Genomic DNA, 26370 nt, shown 5'->3' on the forward strand with positions numbered 1-26370 from the left:
AAAAATTAGTAAATGCGCTTGCGCACGTAAAATTCGGTTATAAAACATTTTAACGTTTTAAGATGACAAATGCATACCTTTTTTCTCAATAAATCAAGTATCTTTACTTCAACTAAAGCTTGATGGTGAAACCTAATATAAAAATTGTGTGTGTGTTTTTATATATATATATATATATATATATATATATATATATATATATATATATATATATATATATATATATATATATATATATATATATATATATTAAATACTTGGTATATTTATATATTAAAATATTTGGTATATTTATATATTAAAATAAAATATATATACTTGTTAAAACAAGATTTTTTAAATTAACGATATTAAAATAAAAATGAAATAACGAATACCGTGTATTTGTAACCGGTATTTTACTAATGTAGTAGAGAGTGATACGGGAACTAAAGTACTCCTTATCCCCACTTCATCCCCATAAATAATTTTCCATTCTCATCAGGTTTGTCCTTATCCCCACCCGATACCCATCAAGTTTGTCTCCATCTCGATCGATAACGCAAATTTTATATTTCGCGATTTTTTATGTTTCTTAATTGGTGATTTTTCTTAATTATATTAAATATCATTTTTTTGCTGCAACACTAAACTTTTCTACACTAAACGTTTCTAAACTTTTACCGTCGAGAAATCTGAAAAACCCTTATATGAGCAATATAAATATACATTCACTAAGGTGAGCCAGATCAAATAGCCGCGCCAACAGCGTAATAGAAAAACCTTAAGAAAATGTTATTCAAAAAATTTTAGATTCTTTTTTTGTTTTGTTTGTTTGCTTCAATTTATACCAAAAAGTGTCATTAAAAATGCAGCGTTGTTTAATTAAAAAATTTGAACTTCGAGCATCTTATTTGTGATTAAAAAATAAAAAAAAAGTAATTATAAACTAAATGTTTACTTTTTCTTATTCTCATTTTGTTGCTTGATTAAGAAAATTTATGTAAATTATTAAAACGTTTAAAAATATTTTTAAGTAATCAACATAAATTTTCAATGTCTTAACAAGTTTAACTCAAATAAAGCAGAAAATAAAACGAAAATTTTATTGCTGACCATTTCCTCCTTAGAATTTAGGATTCTATTTACACTTACCGCTTTTTGTTTCGTATAACTTTAATAGCAACAAATTCTTTGCATTTGTGATCGTAAGCTTTAATAACTTGTCCAAAAGACCCTTTACCAACAGTATCAATAATTTCGTAACGATAAGAAATGTGATCTTTAATTACTCGTATAAAACCTCCTTGCTCGTCATCATATCCTAGATAACAACAGCATAATAGTTCAGAAAAATTTAATTAGGATAACAGCTATTATACAAAAATGATTTGTACCATTATTCATTAGTGCGCCGGAAACCCCTTCAATTTTTCTCGCTTCCAAACCTAAATACCATATCTCCGGATAATCGAGAATTTCAGTATGTTCGAATAAAGTTAACTGATTTCTGTACAACTTCATAGCCGCTTAATAAATAAAAGAATATTACTTTTTCTACGACTTACTATAATAAAATAATAGAAAAAAAAATCAAAATCGTTTGTTACGTTACTTTTATATTATTTTTGTAATTTATTGAGTTATATCCATAGATATAAAAACTATTATAAAATATATCCATATCATATATAAACATATAATAAAATATATCCATTTATGATAAATTATATCCATATATGGATACAATAAATACAATAAAAACAATAAATAAAAAATCTTAACCAAAATTATTAAATATAATATGCTTAGATTTGTCTTCTATAATTAAAAATACCTCCTGCAGTCAATGGCCATTTCTCTGCCTTATTTGATTTTTTTTCTTTAGAACTTTTTTCACTTAAAAAAAAAATATTAGCATCATCCAAACAATCTGAATAACACACCCATATCGAAACATAAATTTACTGGAAATATAAAAAATTAGCTGGCTTTTACCTATCAAATAATGAACTGCTGACGCGACCTTTACCCGCAACCTGAAAAAATAAATAAGCGAAGCTCAAAAACCTAAATTTCAAAAATAATTTCAAATGCATTTACTTTGGTAAAATATGCACATATAAAATTTAATTTTTTATCATTCAAATAATTTTTATGTTATTTTAACCTCCTCCGACCGAAGCTTTTCAAAAAAACCTCGTATATTCCACATAAGTCTTAAGTTTGCATGGCATTCCTAAACTTGCGTGGCATTGTTAAGATAAAAGCATTTAAAAATTTCAATTCAAAACTTCGTTGTTACATACGTTTCAACATAGAACATAATTCTAGAATATAATTCATCAGTGCACGTATGAGGAAATCGCTAAAAATATCGTCGAGAGAATAACACAAAAAACATCTGCTTTATCGTTCATCTCTTATCTCCACAATAAACAATCTTTGCTATGTTTTAAAATTCACTTACAAAAAAGCACAATGTGATAGCAAACATAAAATGGTTTAACGGATAAACGCCGAAACAAAAACTTGTGTACAGAACATTAAGAAATTAAATATTTAAATGTAATTTTAAAAATGTCATTATTATAAAAATGTTATTATTATACAACTTTCCAAGTACAAAATATATATTTATCAACTACTTTCTGTAAACAACCATTGTTTTTTAACTTTAAAGAAGCTATTTAGCGCAAAAACTAATTCAACTGATGTTGGATTTAAAGGTTTTAGTATCAATACTTGTACAAACGTATTATTAAATTATTGAAATTATAAATTAAATTGAAGCTATAACAAATCAAAAGATCTATTGCTGAACTTTTGCGTAAATAAAAAAACTATATTCTACCTTGAGCTGAATGGATGCTAATGAAAGCATGCTAGGGAATTTAACAAGTACACCATTTGCATAGCATCTCTAAAAGATAGAAGACAATAAAACCAATATAATATTTAGGATGGCTAGTATTTGAGATTTTTTTTCGTATTTATTTTTATAATATTATATATAATGTTGTGGTAATAAGGGCAATCTTCTTGGGCCACCAGTATTCCAAAGGTCACCAAAATAAACTATGTATATGAGGGGGAGCCAAACAATGCGCCGAAGTACGTGGTACAGCACCGTAGGCGCAGACGCATTGTTAACCACATATACAAGGGAAATGAAAACAGATTATAAGGTAACACAAGCAATGTATTAAATTAAAAAGAAAGAACGACTCAAACGTCTTGCGTCAAAATTTCTTATTTAATATACATATACAAAGTGGCGATAAAAAATCTTATTAACGTTTATTTTCATATCTAAAATCTATTACAAAAATCATAATTAACATTTAAAAATTTTTTCACATTGTATAAAATTGAATAAAAAAATAAAAAATTTAAACAAAGAAAATTCAACATATTAGTTATTTAGGACATTTAAAAAGATTCAGTTGAAAACCTATTAAAATAAAAAATTCCAAGGAAGCCGCATTTTGCACATTAAATAGTTTTTTATCAATACAATCATCTTTAAAAAAATAAAAGTTGATTCAAAAAAAAAAAAAGGCACAAAAGACTAATTTATCAAGAATGGTTAATCAAAACTGGTTTATTAATTTTCTGTCTATGAATAAAAGTCTTTTGAGGTAAAATTTACCAAACATTGTATATTGTACTCTTAAGTTTCCCATCAATTCTTCACCCGAATTCATTTTTGAACCAAAATTTTGAGCTTGAAAATGTCATGACAACACAAAAACAATTAAAAAAGATTTACATTACATTTACTTTCTACAGCACAAACTGATTTTCCACAAAATAAAACTTTAAAATTAAAAAAATTCTTATTATATATATATATATATATATATATATATATTTATATACACACACATTGTTGTTTTGTTTATTATCAGGGGGAGCATCTAATTTTGAATTTCTTTGTATGTATCTGTTTGCTTTTAATGACCCCTCCCATTCTGCAATATTTAACTATTGCATAATCTTCAAAAATGAAACAATATTTTTTCTGAGAACTCTTAAAGTAACTTTATATTGTTAATGCAATTTAAAGCCATACAAAAAATTGTCTCTAGAAGACATACTTTTAATGCAACCAGCTCTATTGCATAATATTTAAAAGAGCTATAATAAAACATCGTTTTATGGATAAAACTCGTTATATGTACAACTATTATAAACATTCATTGGCTAAAAATTATACAAATAAAGAGTTTAATGAATAATTATTATTATTAAAAAAATACACCCTTCAATCTGACTAAAAAGGAGAAAATATTTTTTCTATAAATAATATAAAAGAGTGGTCAGAAAAATGGTTAATCTAATTGAATGAGAGTAAATGTGTGGTTATGCATTGCGGTAAAAACAACATAAAATTTAATTACACAGTTAATGGATCAGAAATAACTAATTTGACAAATGAATGTGATGTTGGTGTAAAATTTGACACATCACTGAAATAGAAGAAACACATAGTAACATGTTCATCAAAAGCAAAAGCAATAATGGGGATGATAAAAAAACACCTTTATTCATATAGATCAGCGTCTTGTCAAGCAATTACACACAACTTTTGTTAGACCTCTGATTGAATTTTAAAAAAAAGTTTGGTCACCAAACTACAAAGGTGACATTGAAATATTAGAAAAAGCACAGCACAGAATGACATGGATGGCAAAGAACATAAAAAGTCTGCAGTATCAATACCGTTTACAGACACTAAATTTAACAACATTGTCAGAAAGAAGACAATAAGGAGATCTTATTCATGTATTTAAAATTTTCAATAAAATCGAAAAGTAGAACTTTTACAACAAACTCTCTCAAAATCGCACAAAGATCACAATAAGAAATACAGTAGAGAACAAACCAATGTTTTTCTAACATGAAAGAACAGTTACAGCAAAAGGATGCAACTTACCACATATACAAGTCACATAAGATTGGTTGGAACAAGTAATAATAACTTGCTTGAGCAGTGACCATGGTAGTATTTATAGAAAAGTGAAAAAGATGTAACCTTATGATAATGGGACAGGGGTTTTTAAATGAGAGTGGGCCTCATTAGAAGTGTCAACCTAAATATAATAAAAGTATTCCATTAATAGGATGAATATAGAGATAGAGATTGGGATCAGGAATAAGATAACGGCAAGCATGATAAAGAGAGACAACCTTAACAAATACTAAATTTGTAATGAATTGTATATATAGTTTCTATAAGAGGTCAAAAGTGAATAATAATCCAAGACACATAAAGTAAAGGGTAAAAACTACTTCAATCTACTGTTATCAAATAAATAGTTATTTTAATAATCAAATAATATTTTTTATTTGAAATTGTTTAAGTAGTTTTTTGGTTTTTTGAATAATTTAATGATAATTTTTGTGCACTAAACAGTTTTAAAAAATAAGAAAAACAAATTTTTTCATTTTTTTTCATTTGAGTTAATACACTTTGTTGACATTTTATTTTCGCTTGATCAGATTTTATTCTCACTTGATCAGCCAACAAAGTTAACTCATCGCTTCCCATGACTATAGTGTGACAACGTATTTTTTTTATTATAAAAGTAAACAAAATAATAAATTTACTTTTTCTGTCTATAAATTTTTATATAAAAGAATTAATAAATTTGTATTATAAGAAAATGGAAAAACAGTGTATTAACCAACTGAAAAATTAAATTCATTCAATTGATTTAATTGTCAAGTGCAAATATTGCTCTTTTCAAAATATTTCTCTTTTGCCATTTCAACTATAATCTAAAAGCTCAATGATTTATCATCTTGAAAAAAATCCTGAAATTAAAACTTTTTGAGTTTAAAGAAACAAAAATCAGTTGAGAAAAAGAGTAGTTACATTTACTGCTTTTCTTCAAACCAAGTTCACTTGTTACAGTTATTCTAGTCAGACTTGTTACAGTAGATCTTAAACCAATTTTTAAAAAGTATTGATATCAAAAATGGCATGGCATTCCAATGCAGTACTATTTTCAATATCAATACTTAAAAATTCCAGCAAATTAACATTTTTAATATCAATACTTAAAATTCCAACTAATAGACATAAAATGAAAGTATGCTTTTACAATATTGCAAAAAAAGTCCAAATTAGCTGATGACTTTGACAAGTTGAAAAAAGCTGACACTCGTTTTTCATCATCTTTAAATGAAAAAAAAATTATCAATATACCAGAATTCCTGCAGGGTCATTGGTAAAAAACAGGACTATAGAGATCTAAAAAATAGGATTTTTTTCAAAAAAACATTTTATGACAACATTTAAAAAATATATTTCAAAAAATCATAAATAAACACACAAAAATGTTTTATAAACAAAAACTGTATACCAAAAAAAAGCTAATAGGAAAAAAATATATATATATAAACTCTCTACAATAAATAAAAGAAACAAATGTGATGCTTTGTGCTTATAGTATCAAATTTTTTGTGGCTGATAGACAATTACATTTACAATGTGCTTTTGGATCTTATCTGAAAGTGAGAGAGTATTCGTCAATATAGGAATGTCAACAATATTGTGATAGTTGTTTGCAGTAACTAAGTTTTGTTGGAGTTAAAATTTACAAGTCACTGCTTGCCCCAAGCTGTTACGGAAGAGAGATCAGATTAAAGATCAGCTAGGCAGCTGATCTTTAATCTGATCTCTCTTGTTTTAAGCAGTCAATAAGTGAAGACAAAAGTATTAAGTTGAGTTGTCACCAAACTTTAATCACTTTAGATGTGAGATTGTCAGGAAGATTACTATTGTAGAGAAAGAAATGGTACAGGAACAAAAATAGAACCTAGCAGTATTCCTAATATTACTAGAAATAAAGAAGAGTGCAGGTTTTAGTACTACTATTAAAAAAAAATTTTAGTACTACTATTAAAAAAAAATAATTACAGAAAACACTTTTGTAAGACTATGATGAAAATGTTGTCTGAACCAAAAATTGTAGACACAGAGGATTATAATTGAGGATATACTTAAGCATCGGAAACCAAAGTGTTTTGGATGTCTAACAATAAGTTAATCTGTTTAACTGGAATGGCAGGAAGAGTATGGCTATTATATTCAAGAGTCAAATTAGAAGAAAAGTTCTTTACAAATAACTCTGCTTTTCTCTGGAGAAAGGTAATAAGATCAGACTCGTGAATTAGAGATGTAATGTTAGACTTACTTTAATTAATGACACTGTTAAAGATTTTCTAAAAATCTCTAAAACCTAACATCTGAAATAGATACAAGATTTAGAAAACTGAGAACAACGGAGCTTAGCATCAGACAGGACCTTTTTACATTGATTTATAATAATAAAAAGACATTTGTTCTCAATCGAGATGTTCTTGTAAATAAGACAAAAAAAATGAAAATGATTCAATATAGCAACTGCACTAGAAGGTGAAAAATGTTGACTCCAGTCAAATTTCAACCCTGTTCACTAATAAATACTACTAGAATCTTCTCATCTCATCTAACCAATTTTTCTACTAATTTTTTTTAATACTTCTCATCTAACCAATTTTTCTTTTTTAAAACAAAAAAAAAGTTTTTCATTAGTTTCACACATTTTAATTGGTTTCACATATTTTGATTGGTTTTAAACATTTTGATTGGTTTCTTGCATTTTGATTGGTTTCACATATTTTCATTGGTTTCACACATTTTGAATGATTTCATACATTTTGATTGGTTTCACACATTTTGAACGGTTTCACAAATTTTGATTGGTTTTGCACATTTTGATTGGTTTCACACATTTTAATCTGTGATAGTCTGTGCATTTACTACTGAATAGTCTGTGCATTTACTACTAAGCAAAAAAAAATTCTTTTTCATAAAAAAAAAATTCTTTTTCATAAAAAAAAAATTCTTTTTCATAAAAAAAAAATTAATTGCATAACTATCTTACATTTTTTTGAAAATTAATAAACAGGGAAGTCCTAAAAAATGCAAGTAAAAGCAGAAAAATTACTGAAAATTAACATTAAAAAACTCTTATTAAAAAATACTGCTTTGTTATTTTAATTGCTGAATGCAATGATATCTTAGAAACAAAAAATCTTATTAATCCATCCAAAACATTGAAAGCAGTCAGAAAATTATTGAATTTTATAGCTTTTTTTTTAATTTCAAATATAATTAATAAAAAAAAAAGAAAAAAATTGTGTTAAAATAAGATTTGAAATAAAACTAAATTTAAATTTTTTTAATTATCTTTGTAATTTTTTGCAAAAATAGTGCTGATGTGTGGTAGTTTTGGCCACTCATCAGGATTCAAATAAGTGTGAATCAACAGATTGCTCTGAAAGATGTTTTAATGATAATAAAAAAGAGGATCCGAGTTTATGCAAACTGACAGATTGCCATAACAAACTAGTGTGAATCAACAGATTGCTATAAAAGATGTTTTAATAATAAATAAAATGATGATCCAAGTTAATGTGAACCAACATATTGAAATATGAACCACATTAACAGATTGAAACAGATTGAAAGAAATTTTACAAAAAAATGACAAAAAAATAACAAAAAATCTAGAGGATCCAATAAATAATTAACTTTAAATTAGTGATGTTAACAAGAAATAAATAAAATATTAACATCTGATAATTTTTTATCATTATCTGATTGATCAGATTTTCTTTCTTTATCAATTATCTGATAAAGAAAGAAAACCTGATAATTTTTTGTTAGTTATTTTTATGGGTTATTTATATTTATCATATTAATATATATGTTTGCAACTGTTATTTATTTTTTATTAAATAGAGTAAATAAACTTAACCTTTCCAGCATTACCTTCGTTATCAGCAACGAAGAAATGTTTACCTATTGCTGATAATGGAGAAATGTTTTTTACCTTTTGCTGATGATAAAGAAATGTTATTTACCTTGGGCTGGTGATGCAGAAAAGTAGGCTGGAGAACAGCATAGGTTGCATTTTTTTGAATAAGTACATGATTCTAAAAACAAAAATAAAAGTGTCGAGTTTTAAATTAATGAAAAAAAAATAATATGTGAGTTATGTGCTTATGAAGTTGAAACTATTGATACAATCTAAGTTAATTTTAATACTTATAATATTTTTGATTCCAATATATTTTTTAATATATTGGAAAAAACTGCTTCTTGCATTATGTGTTGATTTACCACTTGGTCCTGTTATTTCAACCATCAAATCACAAACCTATTGGTTCTAGGCCAGAGCTTTAACCACTAGACCACAGCTGCTTTTTCATGATGCTACACAGTTGCTTTTTTTATATTTTATCATGTAAGCATCCTCTATTTTATAAATAATATATTTTGATTTTTGTTAAAGTGTGTATACAAAGCAGTTATTCTTTAAGTTTTTTTTGAGATGTTTATAATGTCTCTGTGACTCGTCTCTCATGTTTTCAAACTCTTGTGAAACGAATAATAGGTCAAAGCTTTTTAAAAGCACTTTTAATGTTGATAATAAGTTTGATATTAGTAAAACTTTGCTGAAATTTATTAATGTTAACTTTAATAAATTATATGAACAAATCAAGTTTTAGATTAGATTAGATTGTATTTATTAGAACAAATAATACATGTTATGAAGGGCACACAAGTCCATATTTTTGAACACTAACAGCATGCCCCAAAATAAAATTATATAACAGCATAAAATATTGAAATAAAACAAATAAAAAACTTATTTAACAAAACCATAAAATATACAATTAACACGAACATAATTATACTCATTGAATCAGTAAACTTTACTCTTAAAAATGTTGATATTAATGGCATTAACAACATCGAATGATAACGGATTCCAAATGTTAACAACTCAGTAAGAGAAACTGTATTTACAATCATCTAGTTGACATTTTTGTTTGCGCATCTTATATTTATAACCCCATATGTTGTTTTAGTCAATAAAAAAGAATATACATTTATCATTTGAGACCAAGTTATTCTTAAGCAAATCAATATTTTGAATGTTATATTAATATTTTAATAGTTATGTTTTAATCGCCTCAAGTGACTCTAAATCAAGAAACTGAAGTTAGCAATTGTAAGTTAAGTTACTTTAAAGCATTTTTTTGTGAAATGCTTTTGCAATCTTGACTGCTTTTATTAGTTCAATATGATAAAACTAAGGGGCAATATACTTATATTGGTCTAATATATGTAATGAAAGCTCTAACTAAGATACGAGGACAACAAGACTTGAAGCATTTTAAAATTAGGTATGTATTAGCTGCATGGCCAACATTTGAAATTTTTTTTTTAAATTAAGATGAGAGTCTAGAGTTAAACTGAGATCTTTTTGATTAGAAAACCAAGCTAAAACTTGATCTTCTAACTTTAAAATCAATACATTTTCTCAATGAAATGGGCGCAATCCCATGTACAAAACATTTACTGCTTGCAATAAGTAGTTATCATGTTTCTGACCATAGTGAACTTTTATAATGAACATTACTAAGTGGTGGCTATGATCCATATAGCAAGATGATACTGTGATGTCATCAGCATATAATCAACAATCTTGATTGCTTTAAAGAGCAATCAAAATTGTTAAATATAGCAGCTCAATCATTCGTATACAGAATAATAAAGTTGAACACACTAAAGTGAGAAACTCAGCTAACAACGCAGGGTTTGATAATGAACCTCTAACTTTAACTTATTGATATCTATTAGTAATAAATGTAGAATTTGTTAAACTACCTCTTATATTAAATAAAGCAAGTCTAAAACAAAGCAGAATCAAAGTTTTTGTAAGTCATTAATTTCTTTTGAAAGTTTTGAAAATTAATTTATTATGTATAATACTTTTGACTAAAATACAAGCAAAATAAATTTAAAAAATTAAAAGTTAAGTTTAATAAAAAAACTCAAATAAAAAAAATTTATTTTAATGATTTAGAAATGTTCAATTTATTTAAAGACATTTATTTATAAACTAAAAACAACTTTCAAATACATTTAAAACTTTTTAAGATAATAAATATAATAATAAATATTATAATGCACATAGAACATTTTTAATGCACATAAAAAATACCTGCAAACATAATAATACATATTGTAAATACTTTAAACTTCATTTACGCAACTTAAACAAATACTAAATATTAGTATTTGTATTTTGGTATAATTTTAGGCAGAAGATAAATATTTGTTAAACTTTGGTAATAAAGTTAAACACAGTTGCCATTCACTATTAGATTAATAAAAATACTATTTCCTGATGCTAAGTTCATAATTGTATTTATAGCACAGTAGCCCAGGTGTTTGCAAAAAGGTCAAACTTTAAGTTCATATATCAACTTTTTCAATCATTTGCATTCAATATGTATACCACAGTTTTGTAGTTTGCCATAATTTGATTTTAGTGTTTGTTGTACCACAGTGTTGTAGTTTATCGTAGTTTGATCTTAGTGTTTGTTGTACCACAGTGTTGTAGTTTATTGTAGTTTGATTTTAGTGTTTGTTGGACCACAGTGACCACAAGTGTTGTACCACAATGTTTTACCACAACACTATAGTATACAGGGGTCAAAAAAAGTGTCAGACATTGGCATCCCCTGGACTATTTTTGAGACCTGTTTGAGGCAGGCAACCAAACTGTGTTCATTTTTACTGAAAAGATGAACAATGATTTGTTACCCTCTTCTTGCAGGTCTCAAAAATTGTCCAAGAAGCGGCAATGTCTGACACCTATTTCTACCCCTGGTATAACGCATTTTAATACCTTAACAAACGCTTGGTAAAAAGATTGTCTGCCTCCACCTCCTCCCTCCCTTCTTCCCCGGTTGCTGTATGTTGTTAAAGGTTTGGCATATTATACACTAAAAATATTCATGTTCTCCAATATAGTGTCAGTTTAACGTCTTGACCAGGATTATTTATAATAATACCTCCTCAAAATGATTGTGTTGGGATGACATAGTACAACCTTAAAATAAACATAAAAAAGTTTTAAACAGTATTGCTTTCGAAATTTATTTTATTATAAAAGATTTAGAAATCGTCCATTACAAAAACAAAATTCATCTAAATAAATCTTTTTCTAAGGAAACAAAAAAATTAAAATAATTTATAAGTGAATGTTTAAATCTTAACTTTATTTTTATTTTCTCAATTTGTATGTAATTTGGAATAAAATCAAAACTTAGATCTAATATCTTTGGAGGTGTGTCTGCTTAACCAGTTTAAAAAACTTGTATCCATATATGTGTGTATCCAAACATATATGGATACACATTGATATACAACTTAAATAGATCCAATAAAAACTCAATTTTTTAAAATAAAAATAGTAAGATTATAAGAGTATTGATTAAAATTTATTACTGGTCAATATAATTTGTATTGATTACACATGCCAATTGGTATTTTGTATAAAATTTAATGTGTGCATATTTCTATATATGGTCAAACAGCTTACCGAGACCTGCTGGATTAATTGACTATTAAGTTTGTAATGTGCCAATAGACAACTAAGAGTTTTCTATTAGCACAGCCCTCAAATAACATTTTTGAAAAAAATCTGTAATTTTATTTTATTAATTTTTGACAACATCACTCGTTTCTTTTTTTAAAGTCCACACTCTTAGTATTAACTATACTATGAGATATAGTTAGGCATAATTTTCATAGAATGCAATATTGTATAAATCAATTTTAAGTTCTTTAATTTAGCATTTTCTGGTTGACATTATATATCATTATAGTGATAGAAAGTTTCTTTGACCATCAAAAAATAATACCATATATTTTCATTCATTATATTTCAACCAATGGCCTGTGGGACATTACTTCTAATTTTCTTTTTGCATATTATGTCCATTATGTAGATAGTTTAAATTTAAAATTTGCAGTGCTTTATTAATTTTAATTCCAACAAAACTCAGTTATTTACTGCAAACAACTATTGCAATACTCTCAACATTCCTATATTAATAAACAGCAACCCTCTCACTGAGCCCATTTCTTTACATCTTCTTGGATTATCATTCACTACTGACTCTTCATGGAAACCATATATATACAATCGATTGCAAAGTTAGCATCTGCTAAGATTGCTTCTTATTATCGTGCTTGACATTATCTTACTCCTGATGAGTAAGAACGGCAAGCACAAGGATAAGATTACCTTGGACCTGCTTAATCTGCCAAACTTGAGCCTCTCACCATTCATTGAAAAGTTGCATTTTCTCTTTTCTATAAATACTATCATGTTCGCTGCTCAAAGGAGCTACCATCTCTAGTTCCATCTACCAAAACTCATTCATTGATTGCATGATTAACTTATCATGTAATATCACTCATTGATACTACATGCTAAGTTAATCATGCATGTTGTAAAGGTTTATATTTTTGTTAAATGATTTAGAATTAAAAAGTAAACAATTTTAAGTAATAGTAAAAAGTTATATGATGTTTTAGTATTTTATGTTTTTATAAGGTGTAATACCTAGTTTTTTAAAGAAACAGTAAAAAATATTATTTAGTAATTTATTTTACTTATTTTGAATTTCTTTTACTCTTAATAAAAACTTTATTTTTAGTATTGAACTAAATTTAAATCTTTAATGGTACATCTATAAACATAATAGTTATAAACATGGTTATAGTTTACATGATCATTATGGTTATAACTTCCTTCTGGTAACGATTACTCCCAAGTCATATAGTCGGTATTCTGCATTTTTGTAAATGCAAATATATTGATTTATTTTTAGCTTAAATTGCTGTTGAAGAAAATCATTTGTTATGCAAAGAAGCATTTATTATTGACAAAACACTCAACAAAAAGTCACATGTCATAGTCAAGTTGAAGAGATTAAAAACACTAATAAACTTCAGCAAAAGAAAAATGGAAGATTTAATTGCATACTTAAATGCTATACAAAATCAGAACCTGATAGGCAGAGTTTTAGTTCATCATAGCTGCAGAAGGATGTATGTAGATCATAGAACTCTGCATACAAAAAAACAATCTAAATTGTTATGATCTTTGGTATCATCTTCTATTCATAGGAACTCTTTTGACTGTAAAAAAGATTGTTTTCTTTGCGAAAAAAATGATGACATTAAAAGAGGCTCTGTTATTAAAGTAACAACTTTACCGATTTGTGAAAAATTCTTAAATGTTTAGAAAGAAATGATGCGTCTGGAAAAAAAGTAATTGGACGTCTAAAAAGTTACATTGATCTCATCACAGTAGATGCAGTCTACCATAACACATGTATGGCAAAGTTTAAACTGCATGTGACATCAGAAAATATAAAAGGAAGATCCCTTGATCTATCTATGTCAGAATCATTTAAAAAAGTTTGTAATTGGTTAGAAGAGGACGCAGATAGTGAGTTGTGCACATTGAAGGAGCTTCATGAGAAGATGTACCAACTTAACAGAAACGATGAAAACATATATTCAATCAAATGGCTTAAGAAATTAAAAGATCATTACGGTAACCATATATTCTTTGCTGAGTTAAAAGGTTGAGCAGATGTGGTTTTATTTTAAAGATATGGCATCTTATCTTATTAATAAAATGAAGAAGACAATAAAAACAGTTGATGATCTAGTCAGAGCAACAGTAAAGATTATTAAATCAGATATAAGGGAAATCCCTTATAATAAAGATGAATACCCTAGTACAGATGATATAGTTATTTGCAAAGATGATCCAAAAACATGGGTTCCAAGCAGCTTAATGACATTTCTTTATTTGCTAATTCCATCTAAACTAAAACAAATAAGTGCTGGAAAATGTATCGTACAAGCTTCAAGACCTAAATCAATAGCATCTCTAATTCCGTTTGGAATTGATGTTGAATTAGACAAACCATTTGGTACTATCTGGCTAGTTGATCATCTTTCAAAACTTGGATTCTCTATCACATCAGATGGAATTCTTTGCTTCAAACAATCTGCCATTGAAGCAAATGACACTGTGAACCTACAAGAAAGGCTGCTATCTGTTGTTCAGCAGGTTGCTGATAATGTAGACCACAATACTGCCACATTATCTGGAGAAGGCACATTTCATGGGATGGGTATCATATCTGTTAACTTGGTATCTCAGGCTTGGCCGGGAAGCGGGTACGATTGCACTTGATTACTGACCATGAAAATAACATTTAGCTGTGACAACTTAATCATATTTATTTGATGTTTTGAGAACATTTTATGTATTTAAAAAATTTGGTTTTGCGGACATGCATGGAAACATGAACATGAACATTCTCAAAACATTTCGGTGTGGAATAAAGATAATTCACAAACAATAAAAACCTGCCAAATCTACAAACAAACAAATTCTATTGGTTCAAAAAATACGCTGACTATGCGAAATAATGTTATAGAGTATTCTGTCTTAAAGATAGTATTAAGTTTTTGTTGAGATTTCTAGCGTAAATTGTTTTTAAGAATATGTTATCAAACAAACTATTATTTTTATACTATTGCTCATTCATGGAGCCACATCTAAAAAGCCGTAAAGGTTTTAAACTTTTATTAATTGTTTACAAAAATAGTTTTAAATATATATTTTTTAAATTATCAAAGTTTTGTAAAGTTTACTATATATAATAGGTTTTAGTAGTACATTATTATTTTTTAATATAAAAAGTATGTATTTTTTAAGTAAATGTAATTTGATGTATGTGTTTTTTATGCTAATGTATTTCTTTTAAAGCGATTTGTACGATTGATTTTGTAAACAAAAAGACTTTTAACAACGACTGGGTTTTCAATGAAATTAATAACAATTATCAAAGTTAATAAAACTAATTATGAATAAACATACAAGAATAAACTTTTCAAACTACACAAAGCAATAAATAGTAATTACAAAATATTTACTTTTTCATTTATTAAACGATTCAACTAGCGCAAGTTTTATTAGAATTTTGTTGAAATTAAACAAAAGTAAATAAATAAAAGAAATTATTTGATACTGTTTGATAAATAGGTGAACATTTGTTTCTTTATTAAACAATCATTAATAGTAAGTTGTTACTTTATATAAAAAATGTTGCATAATTTTATAAAAAAGTTAAGAAAATATTAGTTCTAGACATAATTTATTTTGTTTAAAGTTTTTATTTTGCGTTAAAAACCATTCACCGTTCAATGACCATACCCCGAAGGGGGGGAGGTCCTTTTTTAAAAATAGTATTATACATATGATGTCCCGAGAAGCTATCACAAGGTTGCTTCAAGTGCACATTCTAGCAAAAAAGTGCCTTTAAAATTACACTGCTGGATATCCTTGTTAATGGTGGAGAGATTAACCTTTCCTTGTTTCAACTTATTTTTGAAAAAACAATCAAAAGTACTTTAAATGAAGACAAATTCAAGAAGTTTCTAGAAACAGAATAATTTATCATCGTTTCAATTTAAGTAGACAATTTCATCCAATCTCTGAAATCACAATCTAGAACTGCAGAACTCTGGCTTCAATATATGGAATATGTTACAATTGCAAAAAACTTCATTATTGCAGAGAGAACATCAAATTAGTCTTTTCACCTACATATAACAAAGCTTATGCTAAATTTATTTGCTGCAACTGGGTACATAAATTTTGCCAAGAGTACCAGAATTTATGTTCAGGAAATGGAATTCTGGTGTCTCAAATGTTCTTGGTTTAGTGACTGCTTTTTTAATTAAGGATCGTATGCTGTAAGAAGAACCAGTCGTTATTGGGTAGGGCTTTGGTCTGATTTGGTAATAGAACAAAGATTAATGTGTTCTGTAAAAAGTAGAGGCGGCTTAACTGGAGGACGTGGACTAACAGAAAGTGTCAGAACTTTTTGGGTACTTAGTTTAAACTCCAGCGTGGCTATAGATGAAGCCATGGCAACTTTAACAGGATGGGAGATAGAAACAAGCAAACAACACAAAGAAATAGGGTTAGCAAAACATTCAAGGGACTTTTTAGACTGCAAAAAATTTTTAAAGTGGTTAAGGAGACGAAATTTGTTTATGTATCAAACTTGCATTCTCTATTAACAGGTCTTGCTTTTTCAATTTATACCATCATTGGAAACGATGATATAAATTGTGAAAAAGCTGAGGAAATAGGATTGATTATCCATAACAAGTTAGACAACTTAGTTATCACCGAAGCTAAAATTGAGACCAAATAAAACCACTGGATGCATTGCATAATGTAATAAAACTGAATGAAGGCAGCTCTATACACATTAACCCAACCATTCTGTTCACAAGATTTGCTACAATTGCTCTAAGAGATGATAATATTAAACACTATTTTAGTTATGAGTTGACTACCACTACTCTTGCCTTATATAAAAAACGGATTGATGAGGAAACCAGATAAATCATCACTGCAGGAATTACTTTTACTTTAAGAGGCTCAATGATGAAACAAAAGCATAATTTGTAAGCATAATCGATGGTGGAGCTTTGATATATCGAGTAAGAGGATTAAATTTCGGTGAGATTTGCAAGTTGTACTTAACATACATCAAACACAATTATGTGTAGTAAGTATCGTTTTTGATAGATATAAAAATTTTTCACCTAAATTAAATGAGCATGCTAGAAGACATAAAGGAAAAAATTAATTTGATCATTGTGCATAATGATAACACATTACTGTTTGGCCAGGAGCACTTTTTATTATCCCAACAAAACAAAGTAGAGTTTATTAAACTACTAGCAAAACATCTTATGGCTGAAGGGAACAAAGTTTATGTATGCTTGGTGATGCTGATACAAAAATTGTTTCAACCACTTTACAGCTAGCATTAAATAGCAAAGTTGTAGTTGCAGCTGATGACACTGATATAGTTGTAGTATCATTGGTTAGGAAAACATGTATAATGTCTATTTTATGCCTTGAAAGGGTAATCATCTCTGGAGTATCAAAAAAGTGACTCACACAATAAGTGAGTTTAAAGAGCACTTATTATTTGTACAAGAATGCTCAGGGTGTGATACCACCCTGCTTCATACAGAAAAGGAAAACCCAGCTTTTTAGTCTTCTAAGAAAATCTAATGAGCTACAAGAAATATCACAATTAATGACAAACTTTTGGACAGATAAAGATGCAGTTAATAAAGCAGCAATTTTGGCATTAAAAATTATTTACAATGGAGCATTAGTTGAAACATTGAGAAAATTAAGGTTCATATACTTTTTACTATATGTTATAAATTTACATAATTTACAGTATATACCATGAAACTAAGATATTAACTATTACAGAGATATTCCACTAGCATTATATCCTATTGTACATCTTAAGTTGGTACTAGATTACTTTTTATAAAGTAGCTGCTAATTAATTCTATTCTGGTAGTTAAAAGTATGAAAAATAACTACAAACTAATTTTTCCATTGTAAATATCAAAAGTTTTTTGAAATGAGTTGCAAAGGTATAAGTGAACCTCATAAGTTACCAATTGAAAAAGCAGCATACTTACATGAGTTATGTGTTCATCTTTAAGTTATTGAATGGAAGTTACTTGATGAGCGTTTGAATCTTAATCCTAAAGACTTGGGATGGAAAAAAGAAAACAATGCTCTTATCCCAATAACAACTGATAACAATGTAGCACCTGAAAATGCAGGATGATAGTATCAACGATTTTGAATACTTTGATAACACTGATGACATTAGAAACATATTCGAAGATGTATTTGATAAATTTTTTATTCATAAGTTAACCATATTATTATAAACAACTTTTTTTTAGATTTTTTTTTTTTTTTTTTTTTTAAATAATTCACCTCCCCAAAGCCGAGAAGGCCACTACAGATGAGGAGGCTACTTGTGGTTATCACCCTCTCTCAACTCTATAACTCCGAAACACGAATCTTGACGAACAAGGCCGCTGCGCGGAGAAACAAGTTGAGCGCGGTACTACCAGGGACGTGGTGGGAATCGAACTTGGAACCTCTCGCTTACGAAGCGAGCGCTCTACCACTACACCACTACCGCATTTCATATCATGACATGTTTTTGTTATCATACTAAATTTTGTTATCATACTTTTAGTACATACTAAATAAATAATTAAAAACAATAAATACTGAAGAATCTTAATACTTAGTGTGTTTTTTATAATTTGTTTCATGGACATAATAAATCATATGCTCTATATAAATCGTTTTTAACCCAGTTCTTATATGAATCTGAATCATCATTAAATTATCTTCCCAACAGTGAAAAGTACATTTTTGAAAAAAAAATTTTGATCATAAAAGTTATTACCCTTTTTTAATTAGGCCTAAAAGAGCACCTTCCACTGCTCCAAATGACAGGGCTTTTTTCAGTGACATATATTTATGTTCACTTGTGCAAAGTTTCAGCTTTATAGTATTTTATTCCTGGTTGTATCAAAATTCTACCGGACTAATAATTTAGTACATAAATAGGACAGTAGGTTAAGGTATCAATGGCTGTGTCAAGTACAAGATGAATTAAACCATAATATCAATAATTTCATATTTTGTTTGGATAACTATTTTTTTTTTTTAATGTAAATGAGTTTCACAATATAAAAATTTCAGCTGTGTATAAAATTTACATATATATAGAAATCTTTAATGTTGAACTTTAATGTTCTTATAAAAGTTTAAAAAGAAAGTAATTAAGATTTATGTAACAAGAAAACTATAATTAATATGGTTAATCTTATATAATTAATATGGTAGAACTTTAATCTTATGGAAAACAAGTAAATATATGAGAAAATAGTTAATTATTTATGTTCATTGTGTCATGTCCTTGTTTTTGCAGGTGAGATTTATATTTAAGAAGTAAGTTCTCATAAGAATGTTTTAACATTGAAAATAACGTTTTTAGCAACTCATATTATGCAACCTATCAGAACTTTACTAGAAATGGATAAAAGAATCAAAGTCTAATGATATATAAAAGGTTGGATTGACATCGTTTGTTCTTTCAAGACCACAAAATTATGTATTTGCTGGAAAATCTGGCATCTTATTATTCCAAAAATCTGGCAACTCTTCATCTATTTGGATGTGTGTATCAATACACATTTAGCTTGACAATAATGAAGCAGAGTTTAGTTATGTTACAAAAGTTATACCAATTCTGAAAGAATACCCACAAGTTCAGAAGATCCATTATTTCACTGATGGTGCCAACAGCCAGTATAAAAAAAAAAAGCTAATTTTTTTATATACAATATTTAAAAAATTCTGATTAAGCAATTTTAACCAAACCATATTTGGCTTTTGAAATGATGTTTATCAAATTTGATAAAAAATTAATCATCACTTTCTGAAAACTTTTTCCTTATTGTATTTTTGGCTTAATTTAAAAACCATAAAAATGCATATTTGCTTTAAAAATCGGTAGTCTTTTTTTCATAAAAAAGACTGGTTTTAAAGCAGATTTGCATTTTCTTAGCACATGAAAAAAGTGCATATGATGGAGAGCACATAGAAAAAGTGCATATGATAGAGAGATGATATAAGTAAAAGAGTTATTAATAAACTGTACCGTTAAAGGCTAATTGATAATCAAATTTTTCCATCAAAAGACATGTTTATAGCTAGTACTTTCAGGTGTTTAATACAAGGGGGTGTGGGATTAAATTTTTTTTTTAATTCTGTGATGCTTTTTGTTGATAACAAGTAAAAATTAATAAACAGGGGATAGGGGGTCTTAATAGGCATAGGGTGGGTGGAGAAATTTATGAAAATTAAAAAAGCACCTCAGAGTAAAGAAAATTGTAAAAACATCAGGTATATAGCATTTTATTGTCTAAGTTTATATGTTTGATTTTTAAATAATTAATGTTTTGTATCCTGTCATAATAGACTTCTATTTAAAAATAATTATATTCTTCTTTGTTACTTTTTATTTTATAATAAAAATTTCAAAATTTAAAATTTTTGCTATAAATTTTTTTAAAAGAAAATTATATAAAAAATAAATCGTCAAATTTTTTAAACCAAGAATTGAAAGCGTTGTCGAAAGAAAAAAAGAAACCTTTGGTTAAAATGTAGAAGGAAGAAACTCAGGGACACTCATTTACTTGCCAAAAATAAGTTTGCAAAATACAAGTTGAACAAGATTTAAAAAAAGTTGAATCAAAGAACTAAAGATTTGATCTTTATATAAAAATATGATCCTGCTTTAAATTCAAAGTTTAACCCAGAGAAAGTTTATGCATATATTAATAATAAAACTAAAGACAATATAAAGTTAAAGACAATATAAAAGCAATTCAACTAAAAAATGGTAGCATCAAAACTGATTTAAAAGTAACTGCAAATACATTAAATGAATATTTTGCATTGGTATTCAACAAAACACAAGCTTCATCTGTTCCAATCATAAATATAGAACATCTGTTCCAATCATAAATATAGACACAAACAATCTGTAGGAATCCAGAGTTTAATGCCTCTTTTGTAGAGGAATACTTTATAAAGTTGGACATTAATAAGGAAAATGGAATAAACAAATCACTCTAAAGTTCTAAAGTAGCTAAACCACTATTAATAAAGTTTAATAAATTATTTGAAACAAGTAAACTCTCAAAGTTATGGTCATGTGTTAATATTACTCCACTATTTAAAAATAGCAACAAACTGGACCCAAAAAAAAGGGATTTTAAAGAACAGATTTCAAAGATTGGTGATAGGAAATAATGAATCAGAATGCAAAGCGGAGTGAACCACAGGAACTAGTGCTAAGATCACCATTGTTTGTAGCATATATTAATGATAACTCTTATAAAACACACCTTTAAATATTTTAATAAAAAGATGAGGAAACTCTAATTTATAGCCTTAGTTTGTCCACATTTGGAACACACTCTCATCAGGAATCCTTATTAGCAGTATGATATTACAGCTACCACCTGAAATCCTTATTAGCAGTATGATAAAGATAAACTAGAAAATATCCAACTGAGAGCTACTAGAATTGAAACTTTAAAAGGATACAGTTATGAAGAGAGAATTAAAAAGTTGGGTTTACTATTGCTGGAAAACAGAAGAGAAAGGGGTGATCTGATACATATCACCCCTTCTTCTTCTGTTAACTATTTGGTGATAAAAATAAAATTCTTTTTCTACTTAACTATTAGGTAATAAAAATAAAAATTAATTTTCAAAGGAAAACCAAAATGCTAGACAACAACTATAAAACAAAACAAGGCCATAATAGCAAACTGAGAAGGCAATTTACAGGAAATAAAAAACAACTTTCACCGGTAGAGAAGTAAACGTTTAAAATAATTTTAAACAAGAAACAATAGATGCAGCCAGTATAAATCAACTTGATGAACTTTTTAAATACTAACTTTTATCTGCATGTTTGTGTGTTATAATATGTTTGTATGTTTTAATTTAATAATAACATGTCTGTATGTCTTAATGTCTGTATGTTTGTGTGTTACAGTGGCTAAAGTTACAAACTTTTCGTAGTTTGGACTCCTAAAGTGTACAGTGCTGTTATATTATATTAAAATAAAATCGCACTATACGTCTTGAAAATTATATTTTCAGATTTATCTGATTTATGTGACTTTTTTCTTTAAGAATCTTAATTTATAAATTGTTCAGCATTATTTTTGGAAGATATCAAACATTTTGAGATACAATACTCCTTAATTGTGCAAATTGTGTTTAAAGTATCATATTTGAACGATAATGCAAGTCTCTAAATAGCTTTTGCCTTTTTACTTGTGCTCCTATCCACTATGAAGGCCAGATACCAGAGTATTTTTTATAAATTAGTGAAAAATTATACAAATGATTTTCTGATTGTTGGATAAAAAACACTTTGATATCTTTAAAAAAATCTACAATGTAGTCATATACTGAAACTGTTATGAATTGAATGCCCATGAAATAAATTATGCAGTCTGCAGATTGTGGCTTATATTATAAAGACTCAAGAAAAAAAAAATGAAGGCAAACTTTAACTAAAATGACAATTTTTGTTTTATTGATATGCGTTTTTAGTTTTAATCAAAAAAATTTAGCCCCAAAAAGTTTTTGAGCAATTTACTATCAGGGATGTGGTGGGGATCGAACTCAGAACTTCTCACTTATAAGGTGAGCACTCTACACTACACCGATACCACTTGGGAATCCCTTTAAAAGGGCACTGGTTTCTAATAATGTATTCAATCTTTGATATCAAAAAATAGGGTTTCTTAAAATTACTGCCATACAATATATAAAAATCAAGTAAATCAGAGATGGTATCCAACACGCCATAGGTTGAAATACAATGAATGAAAATATATTGTATCATTTTTCAATGGTTAAAGAAACCTTATATTACCATAATGATATATAATGTCAACCAGAAAATTTTAAATTAAAGTACTTAAAATTGATATATACAATATTGCATTCTATAAAAATTATTGCAGACTTAATCTCTCATAGTATAGTTAAAACTAGAAGTATGGACTTTAACTACACAAACAAGTAATGTTGTCAAAGATAAAATATACTAACATATTTTTTTCAAAAATGTTATTTTAAGAGTCAAACTAATAGAAAACATTCAAACTTCTTAGTTATCTATAGGTACAATACAAACTTAATAGTTTCTTATAATTTTGTCTAATAGTAGATCTATTTAAGTTGTATCCATATGTATGGATACATACTCATAAGTATGACACACACTTTTGATTGTGAACATGTTTGTTTTTTTTTGCTATTTATTTTTTATTGCTATTATTAATATTTTATATTAATACTAACAATGTTACACTTATTATTATTTTGATTTTGATTATATTAAAATTTTTGTTAAAAATTTAACTTTATTTTAATTATCATTGATAAAATCACTGTTGTTTGTTTTTTTCAAGTCCTCTGTTGTTTGTTTTCTTCAACTTTGAAGCTGCCTACACCTAATGTGTGTAAAAGCTTCACAGTTTTCATTACAAACAACATTAAAACAAAAAATAACTTTAAAAAAATATTAACTTTAATATGTAATAGATTTAAAAGATTTTGAGTGTATAGCAAAGATTAATAAAAACTTTAAAAAAAGCATGAAGCAATAGCTACATGTTAAATGTACCAAATGCATTGGAATAATTGGAACTTTTTATACACTTTTTAAATCTATTGCTTATCAGATAATCAATCTGATGTCATACTAAAATACTTTGCATTTGGGCTTTATCATGTTGTTTTTTTATTATTATCAATCATTTTTAGTATGAGATTGAATCGACCTTATTTGATAAGCAATAAATTAAAAAAAAATTTAGTATAGATAAATTTGAAAATAGTTATTGTTTCATTGATTTTTAAAAAACTATATATTTTATTTATTGGAATCATTTTCAGAAATAATTCTTAAAAAAAAAAAATTTAGATAATTTAGATTAATTTAGATAAACATTAGAATGCAATTTAGTGCAGAAGTTAATTTAACAAGTAATTAATGCTGAAATAATACAAAAGATATATGTTTTGTATTGTTTTTATTTTTTTAATATAAGATATAATTGTTATTAGTTTATAATTCAAAGATAAACACATATTTAGAAAACATAAAAATCGGGATGTGGAAATATTGAACAAATAATGGGACTATACACCCTTGTGTAAATGTAAAAATTTTAATATACCTCATTGTTGAGTAAAACCAATCACTTCATTGAAGAAATCACACAACTTAAATTTTCACATGTAACAACACACAACTATATTTATATGAATAACAAGTTTTATTAAAATGTTATTATTCTCGCAAATCATATTTTATTATTGCATCGTGAATACAAAAACAATGATCATGTTATATTAACAAAAACAAGATGAACAAATTGTTTTTGAACAAAGAAATAACTTAATTTAGAGTTAACGTTGCAGAAAAGCTTTTATTGTTTTTCTTATTAAAATCTGCGATAAAATCTTTGAAACGAAAAAGCGTAAATCATAAATTTATTTTAATATTCAAAATTACCAAATAAATATTATTTAAATAATATTTTATATTAACTAATTTTTTCTTAGAGACATTAAAGAAAAACTAGGGCAAAAGAATTTTATTTAATTGAACTTTTATTTAAGTTAATATCTCTTAAGAAAACTGAAAACATTTTATCAACGCACACAACATTTTTTATCCTCATTTTTTATAATTACAATAAATAATTTAGTTAAGACTATAAATCGTGATTTAAATAATGTTTTTAGCTAACTATTTTCTACAGTTTCTTATGATTTTAACGGTATAAAAAAATAAGTACTGAAATAAAAGATTCAAACGTTAATTTATGTTTGAAAGTGACCAAAAACAACTTTTTTCATCATTAAAATTTTATCAGTTTTAAATCTTGATTTTCTCCCTAAATACAAAACCTTTCAATTTAATTTTCTATATATACAAAGATAATAGATAACTTTATCTTAAATTACGAAAATATTTGAAATATGTATTTATACACGTTGTAAGAAATGCATTTAAAAATGCAATAGTAACGAGTTCAAACTGATTTAGAAACTAAAAAAGTTAGCTGCGCTAACTTGCCCCGTTTTGAAATAATGTGGTTTTAAAAAGCTCATTTTATAAAAAAATTAACAAATTATAGAAAAATTAGCAAACAAATTAACGTAAATGCTAATACGACGTAAACTACCTTTAACCTTTATGTTTTAAGAGTTTATCCTGACGTTTCTGAACAAAACTTTTTAGTGTGAATATATATATATATATATATATATATATATATATATATATATATATATATATATATATATATATATATATATATATATATATATATATATATATATATATATATATATATATATATATATATATATATATATATATGTATATATATATATTACGTCGTATTCGCTTTTACGTCGCTATTTTTTTTATAAAATGAGCTTTTTAAAACCACATTATTTCAAAACGGGGCAAGTTAGCGCAGCTAACTTTTTTAGTTTCTTATAGAATGATACAAACTCTCTTTAAAAAAAGAGTCAGCTTCGCGAAGGAAGTCTAAGGTAAAAAGTCCTAGCACTATAAAAATCAGTTTGAACTCGTTACTATTGCATTTTTAAATGCATTTCTTACAACGTGTATAAATACATATTTCAAATATTTTCGTAATTTAAGATAAAGTTATCTATTATCTTTGTATATATAGAAAATTAAATTGAAAGGTTTTGTATTTAGGGAGAAAATCAAGATTTAAAACTGATAAAATTTTAATGATGAAAAAAAGTTGTTTTTGGTCACTTTCAAACATAAATTAACGTTTGAATCTTTTATTTCAGTACTTATTTTTTTATACCGTTAAAATCATAAGAAACTGTAGAAAATAGTTAGCTAAAAACATTATTTAAATTGCGCTACTCAAAAAACTGT

General features: G+C 26.7%; 1 protein-coding gene across 3 annotated transcripts in view; it reads right to left on the minus strand.

Moving 5' to 3' along the window:
• LOC100211421 (dual specificity tyrosine-phosphorylation-regulated kinase 4) overlaps nucleotides 1-24911 on the minus strand; it is a 28876-nt gene extending 3965 nt beyond the window's left edge. The window contains exons 1-10 of one of the 3 annotated variants that reach the window (XM_065795416.1): nucleotides 24617-24754; nucleotides 11905-11942; nucleotides 8899-8970; nucleotides 6194-6238; nucleotides 2834-2902; nucleotides 1978-2018; nucleotides 1817-1878; nucleotides 1377-1508; nucleotides 1135-1303; nucleotides 78-132 (exon numbers count right to left, since the gene is read on the minus strand). In XM_065795416.1, coding sequence (XP_065651488.1) covers nucleotides 78-132; nucleotides 1135-1303; nucleotides 1377-1508; nucleotides 1817-1878; nucleotides 1978-2018; nucleotides 2834-2902; nucleotides 6194-6238; nucleotides 8899-8970; nucleotides 11905-11934 — 675 coding nt within the window. In that variant the 5' untranslated portion in view covers nucleotides 11935-11942; nucleotides 24617-24754. Of the gene's footprint in view, nucleotides 1-77; nucleotides 133-1134; nucleotides 1304-1376; nucleotides 1509-1816; nucleotides 1879-1977; nucleotides 2019-2149; nucleotides 2693-2833; nucleotides 2903-6193; nucleotides 6239-8898; nucleotides 8971-11904; nucleotides 11943-24616 lie in introns of those variants that run through there. The other 2 variants (XM_065795417.1, XM_065795418.1) reach the window with 2 other exon arrangements.
• Between the last annotated feature and the right edge of the window lie 1459 nt (nucleotides 24912-26370).

The sequence above is a fragment of the Hydra vulgaris genome, chromosome 04 (genome assembly GCF_038396675.1).
Source record: "Hydra vulgaris chromosome 04, alternate assembly HydraT2T_AEP".
Classification (NCBI taxonomy): Eukaryota; Metazoa; Cnidaria; class Hydrozoa; order Anthoathecata; family Hydridae; genus Hydra; species Hydra vulgaris.